At 40.4% G+C, this 7,549-nt stretch overlaps 1 protein-coding gene across 1 annotated transcript; it reads left to right on the top strand.

Annotated features, from left to right (window-relative positions):
* Positions 1-5,242: 5,242 nt before the first annotated feature.
* LOC147619755 (uncharacterized) lies at positions 5,243-6,960 on the top strand. The gene has a single exon (XM_086825585.1). The coding sequence runs from the start codon at positions 5,682-5,684 to the stop codon at positions 6,711-6,713; it is 1,032 nt and encodes a 343-aa protein (XP_086681711.1). The 5' UTR covers positions 5,243-5,681; the 3' UTR covers positions 6,714-6,960.
* Positions 6,961-7,549: the final 589 nt, after the last annotated feature.

Here is a 7,549-nt window from a genome sequence, read left to right on the forward strand (position 1 = left end):
AAAGTGGCCAGAGGTATTAGATGCTTTACTCTTGGGGCAAAGTGCATGTGACCGGCCTGATTTGACTACTAGAGTATTTCACCAAAAACATTCAGATATGATGAAAAATATTGTGAAGAAAGAGCTCTTTGGTAAGGTGATTGGATATGTGAGTGTCATTGAGTTCCAAAAAAGAGGATTGCCTCATTCACACACGTTATTGATCTTGGATAGTGCCCATAAACCTAAGATTGTCCAAGATTATAACAGATTAGTATGTGCTGAATTGCCTGACAAGCAAATGTTTCTTACTCTGCATGATGTCATGTTGCATTACAATATCCATGGGCCCTGTGGGCCATTCAATCCAAGTGCAATTTGTATGGTTAAAGGGAAATACACAAAAAACTATCCACGAGCTTTTGCACAAGAGACTACTGTGTGATGAGAGTGGTTACCCCGTGTATATGCGTCGAAATGATGGAAGAACTGTGGCATTGAAAAAGTGTAATGTTGATAATAGATGGGTTGTGCCATATAACCCTTATCTTTCAGTCACATATAATGCTCATGTAAATGTGGAAATATTCTCAACAATAGCAGCAGTGAAATATCTTTACAAGTACATATACAAGGGGCATGACAGAGCAACAATAAGATTTAGCATTGTACAAGGTGGGGATGTTAATGGTGCTTGCGTAGTCGATGAGATTCAGAGGTATTTGGAAACACGTTACGTCTCTGCCTCAGAGGCATGTTGGAGACTCTTTGAGCATGATTTACACAATGAGAAGCCTGATGTGCAACGGTTGCAAGAAGGTACACTTAGATGGGGGTCATAATGTTATCTTCAGAGATGATGATAATATTGCAGATATTTTTCAAATGGAAAATGTAGGCAAGACTACTATGACTGAATGGTTTACCTGTAATCAACAACATCCTGAAGCAAACAATACATTGTATATAGTGATTTCCCTCAACAATGGGTTTGGAACTCCAGGTTGAAGAAATGGACCAAAAGAAAGATTGGAAACACTATAGGGCGCATGTACTTTGTAGCTCCTTTGTGGCAGGTGAGGCATACTATGTTCGCCTACTTCTTACAATATGTAAAGGATCTAAGTCATTTGAAGATTTGTGTTCGCTCAATGGTCACATCTATCCTTCTTTCAAGGCAGCTTGCATTGCCAGAGGGATACTGGAAGATGATTCTAAATGGGTTGCATGTATGGAGGAAGCATCATCCATGCAAAATGCCTTGCAGTTGAGATGTCTTTTTGGTACTATATTACTATTTTATGAGCCTTCCTGTCCACAGGAATATTGTGGAAGAGATTTCGAGAAGAAATGATAGAAGATTTTCTATACCAGTTATCGAGAAGCAGGGGTCAGTTCACTGGTATTGAACAATTAGCTGAAACTCATGCACTACTGCATTTAGAAGAAATTATTCGTGCTTAGAGACGGACATTGGCAGATTTTGAAGGAATCCCTGAACTAAACAGAATTGATTTGGAAGTCTTGGGTGAAAACAGATTGCTTTTGAAAGAGAGATCTTTTGATACTATCGAACAATCTAACCTGTCAAGTGCTATGGAGTCAACATTAATAGATAGCCAGCGTGTTGCTTTCGATGCTGTAATGCATGCAATTGTGACAGATGCAGGTGATATTTTTTTCCTAGATGGTCCAAGGGGATCGGGCAAGACCTATTTGTATAATTGCTTGCTTTGCGTGAGTACGTGGATAAGGGCATGTTGCTTTGGTCACTGCATCGTCAGGTATTGCTTCTCTACTCTTGGACGTACTGCACATTCTAGATTCAAGATACCTCTGGAACTAAACAATTCTTCAACTTGCAAAATCCTTGTACATGGACAACTTGCAGAGGTTTTGAGAGTTTGTAAGCTCATTATCTGGGATGAGGCTCCAATGATTCATCGTTATGCTTTTGAAGCATTGGATAGGAGCTTACAAGATGTATTATTCTCAGATAAGCCATTTGGTGGAAAGATTGTATTAATGGAGGGAGATTCTAGACAAATCTTGCCTGTTATTATGAAGGGAAGACGTGAGGATATTGTTAATGCAGCATTGTGTCGTTCCTTTCTATGGAACTCTATCAAAGTTCTAAAGTTAACTGAAAATATGCGTATTCAATCAAGCAATACTAATGGATGCAATGAGTTTAAACAGTGGGTCATGAATATTGGGAATGGAGTGGATTGTAGCGATGATAATATGATGGTGACACTACCAAGTAATATGGTCTTGCAAAGATCGACTCTTAAAGACTTGGTACATTGGGTATACTCTGAATTGGCTATCACTACGACATATGCGTCATACTTTAGTGAGCGTGCTATTCTTGCTCCGATAAACAGTCAAGTGGATATTGTGAATAAGATAGCTTTGGATGCAATGCCTGGTGAGCCTAAGCAATATTTCAGTGCAAATTCAATTCTTGAAAATGATGAAAATTCATTCCTATATTCCACAGAATTTTTGAATGCAATTGACCTTCGGGGCGGATATCCACCTCACTGCTTGGTTTTAAAGTTAGAAGCCCCTGTTATTTTGCTTCGTAACTTGGATCCAAGACGTGGACTCTGTAATGGTACACAGATGATATGTAAGGCCTTTCACTCTAAAGTCTTGGAGGCTGAAATCATCACTGGTACTAAAATTGGTGAAAGAGTATTTCTTCCACGGATTACCTTTATATGCACCGAGACCCAACTACCATTCACCATGAGACGGAGACAGTTTCCCGTGCGGCTGGCATTTGGCATGTCAATAAACAAATCGTAAGGCCAAACCCTAAATGTCAATAAACAAATCGCAAGGCCAAACCCTAAATGTCTTGGGGTTGTATTTGGTGACTCTAGTGTTTACTCATGGGCAATTGTATGTCATGAGCACGGTCTCCTCATGCTGCGAAGGTGTTACTTGAGGATAACGTTAATGTGGAGTCTTCATTTGATGATCTTCAAAGTTATACACCTACAACAAACAATATTGTTTATAAGGAGATCTTGATGACTTCAGAGTGACAAGTCAGGTTTCTTATTTAAGTTCTGCAATTTGATTAATTTTGTTGTGATTTCTTTTTTTATACATATTTATCCATGGTAAAAGTACCTATTTTTGTTGTTTATGTTTTGACAGACATGTCTAAGATTACCTTTACATTGGATATGCCTTTGTCGAGGATAGTAGGTGAGTTATTCTCTATATTTGCATACAACATGACATTCTATACTGATGTCTATCTGTACAGAGCCACCGCTATAGTCAGCTCCTATTACTACAGGTCATGTAGCAGGGATTATGATTGATGCTTATAGGGATGGGTAAGTATAAGTGTAATTATTAAGCATTGTATAAATATTTTTGAACCTATATATAAATAATTGTATAATCTATTTGTTATGCTTTGATTTTAGGATATTGCATGACATTGATACGTTTATGGTAAAAGTTATCGACGAAGGCATCGAGATGTACGGGATCAGTGTTCTTGATGAGGAGTGGGGTGTCTATTTGTTTTGGAGAGAGATGGACAGATGCTTTGCATCATTTGAGGGGTATTCAGTACCCGATGACTGGTTGTTTCTTACATCCATCATGACTATTAGGATTCGTTACGAGTTTTATACTAGAGCTCCTCATGTACCATCCACTCGATGTTCTATTGTACAAGGTAATTTTGATTATGTTTTTTTATTATAAGATTTTTTTGAGATTTTATTTATCGATATGTCGTTATATGCAGGTCCTTTTGAGATTTGATTTATCGTTGTGTCGTTTGTGCAGGTCCTTTGCATTCATCGTCGTAGAGCATGTGCGGGATGGATCACTGCTTTACAATAGAGAACGTATTGTAAGGAGACAAATGAATGATCCTTCTCCTCACAAGAGAAGAATCCAATTTGTTGATTTTGACATTACTGATTGAGAATACGTATTTTGTGATGCATTTTGAGAATATATAATATTGGTCCCTTTTTTCATCTTCGTATGCTACATTACGATGATATTTTTATTTTTGCTATAAATCTACGAGACATGGATGTTATTTTGAGATATGTATATATGAAGTCACTTGAAATAATGTATTGTGTTTACTTAGAACATGACCTAAATCTTGGAGAAACCAAGCCTATTTTTTCTAGAACTGTACGCGCCAGCAAAGCGCGGGTCCAATACTAGTTCAATTTATTGAGAGAGAGACCTCCTTCGCCTTGGTACTCCTTGGAATTCCCATACATGGATACAATTTTCTGTCTTGGCCATGGCACCCTGCTTCTTGTTGAGAGCCAAGTCAAGCTCCAATCACGGTACAGGAGGCCTGCCTACCTATATCCACGTTTCTCTTGGTGTCTGTCACAGTGGCAGGTCAAGCTTTATAATATGTAATGTAATAATAATGAATAAAGCCAGATCAAATCAAACCTCATCAGTATTACCTTACTCATCACCACCTGCCCCAGGTAACAAACACACCATGATAGTGCAACAGTGGTGGCCCGCCGGCGGTGGGTACCCTTCTGCGACAAGAAAGGCCGAGCGTTGAAACCTCCCCCAGCAGGAACTTCCCCACCTCATGCATCATTTTCAACCGTGGGAAAAAGCAAGCACAACGTAACACGTGTGCCTACCCAATGAAACAGATGGCTGGAGCCCTTCCTAGAGCTTTGGCAATTACTGTGACAAAGGCATTGATTAAACCAACAAGCATTATTTAGATATTTTTAACCTCACAAAGATGATAAATAGCTACATTTACCTTTAAAAAAAATAAAAAGTTAAGTTTGGCGACCAATCTACTATTTTATGACACAACCTCTGTTGACAATAATAATAATAATTGCATTGTTGATTACTTGTTTTTTTTTGGGTTATTTTGGGGAGGAGAAGAGGAGGGGAGAAGTATTTTCCAACTGCCTTTTTTCTAAAGCTTTCCGCTCAAACAATGGGCCCCCTCCCCAACCCACTAACATGTCAGAGTGAAAAGAATGCTTCAGATAGAGATACCTCTTTGTTGTGCAGCACCATAGCCAAGAGCCAGCATGTACGTGCTGCAAACCATACTACATCCCAAAACTCTGTCTGCTTTTTTGTTTTAGAAAAAATTATATCATTTTTTGGGCATCAGCTCCCAGGCTCCAGCATGTATGAGCCAATTTGCTTTGCTTGAGGCGATGAAGGAGGGGGGGGGGGGATCCAGCATGTATGAGCGAATTTGCTTTGCTCGAGGCGATGAAGGAGAGGGGGGGGGATCAGGGAGGGAGCCTGAAGATGGGAATCTGCCACACAAAACCTGCCCAAGGAAGGCCCTCATTTAATTGTCTCCCAACAACAACCACCCTTTTTTAACCGTCTCTGGCCATATGAAGCTTGCCTTGCCATCAATCGTCACATAAAGTTTGATGAGCCATCACCCACTTTCAGTAAAAGAGACTCCTCATCACACCCCTTTTGCAAGTACTCATCAGCAGTGGAAGGCACCATTGCTCATTAATTAACTTCTGCCATCCACATGCTTCAAAATTCTTTTTTCCATAGCTTTTCTTGCATACAAGTGTTTGCAAAGCTGCAGAGCTTTCTGCCCCAGCAGCAGCAATTGACATGAATTGTTGACAAATTTATGCTAAGCCTTACGCTAACCTTTACCCAGTGAGGTTCTGTCCCAAATAATGGGGGCCTTCACCGAGCTTTCTTCTTCTCACAAGAAGCTCCATGTGCACTTGCTTTACTGTTTGCTAGGTATTCAATTCACTTACATAGTACTAGACCACTTCGCTTACCACCATGACCCCTTGTTGGCCTGTGTAAGCAATTGCCCTGCACGCTCTTCTACATTGGTAAAAGCGGGCCTTGAAAACGTGGTGCCAAAGCCTACAATCATCTGCAAAAGCAGAGAAGACTTCTACGAAGAAGGCGATTTTCACAAGCCAAGGAAGGGAGCAGATCCATGGCATCAAGTGAAGTGGGTTGGGCAGCCAGCCTCTTGTTCAGTGAAAGGCCAGCTCATAGAGAAGCTTGATGATGAGCTCAACTTCAGAAGAGGGTATGCTTTGAGGTTTGTTGAAGATGTGGAGGACAAAACCCATCTCTTACCATGGCTTCTTGCTTCTAAAGTGGACCTCAACAGCAGGAGGAGGAGGGTTTATCTTGATTTGGGTGCTAACAGGTTCACTACTAGCGTGCGTTGGTTCCTGAGGATGTACCCTTGTGATTTCACGGAAATCCATGCTTTTGAGGCTAATCCTCGGTCATGGAGACCCCCAAAACAGGCCTTCAATGAAGAGGCTAATCTCTTGCAAACATCCAACGCTTCGTTGCTTGTCAAGCGAACACCAGGTATATCCCAATGGTTGCTGGATAGAATACATATCTACTACAAATTCGCCTCTAACGAGGACGATGAAAGTAAGAGGTTAGTGAACATAACCAGGTTCATCAAGGAGGAGCTAAAGCTGAAGAGCTCAGACACCGTGGTTGTGAAGCTGGACATCGAGGGGAGTGAGTGGCCGATATTGAAGACATGGATGGAAGATCCTGAGATGCCTTCCATAATTGACGAATTGTTCGTGGAGCTGCATTATGCCCACCCTAGCATGAGGGCTTTCGGGTGGGATAGCTTCTCTCCCATCACAAGGCAAGATGCCAAGAGATTGCTTGGAGATCTGAGATGGAAAGGCTTCTATGCCCATGCGTGGCCTTGAGAGATGTCGACAATTCACATCTTATAACTCCTCCTACCACCACAAACCATTCATCTCGTACTACCCCTCATTTTTGTAGATCAGTGTAATATAGCTAAATTATTTTGTTTGTACTAAACTTGAACCTCTCTATAATTACTCATAATCCGATCCTGCTTTACCACATCGTGCAGGGACGCACCCCTCTTGGTGTACTCTATTTCTTTGAAGAACTAATCTCAATGCTTGGCAATCTGATTAGAGGCTTTCTTTGATCCGTCAGGTAGAGACGACGAAGAGCTTGAGGTGGAATGTTCCTCTCTTTTTCTTCTCAAGCATGATGCTGTTTTAACTTTGGTTGTTTAACGAACGTGCTGTGAGTGGAAGCTCATCAGATTAGGAAGAGTATAGGTTTCTGTCCCTCAATTCTAATTTGTTAACACTTCCCCCACAAATGAAAATAAATAAACAAATAAATTTTTGAGTGCTTGGCTTGTCAGACTGTTGTTATTTATAACAGTCGTTAACTGCAAGCGATTTATATATTTCTTATTGAGTGAATCGGAATATCAGATGATTAGAGATGGCTTCTCTTGCAACCTGTCTACAGAGGTAAAATATGTTTGTAATATTTTATTCTGGTGGGCTCACTATTTTCATAGACTTTTGAGGACCTTCGTCTTCAAGGCCGAGTAGTAATAACCTGGAAAATGAGTTGATGTGGTCGAATTTCACGATGGAAGATGTATATTGGCATGGTTTTTAAGGCCTCAAATTTGAAGAAATGTCTATGAGCCTTCTATTGACTGCAAAAGAGAGAAAAGTGTGGAAAATATACACGCAGCGTATTTTCCAAA

Source organism: Cibotium barometz, chromosome 32 (assembly GCF_041138505.1).
Source record: "Cibotium barometz isolate CiBa-2024 chromosome 32, ASM4113850v1, whole genome shotgun sequence".
NCBI lineage: Eukaryota > Viridiplantae > Streptophyta > Polypodiopsida > Cyatheales > Cibotiaceae > Cibotium > Cibotium barometz.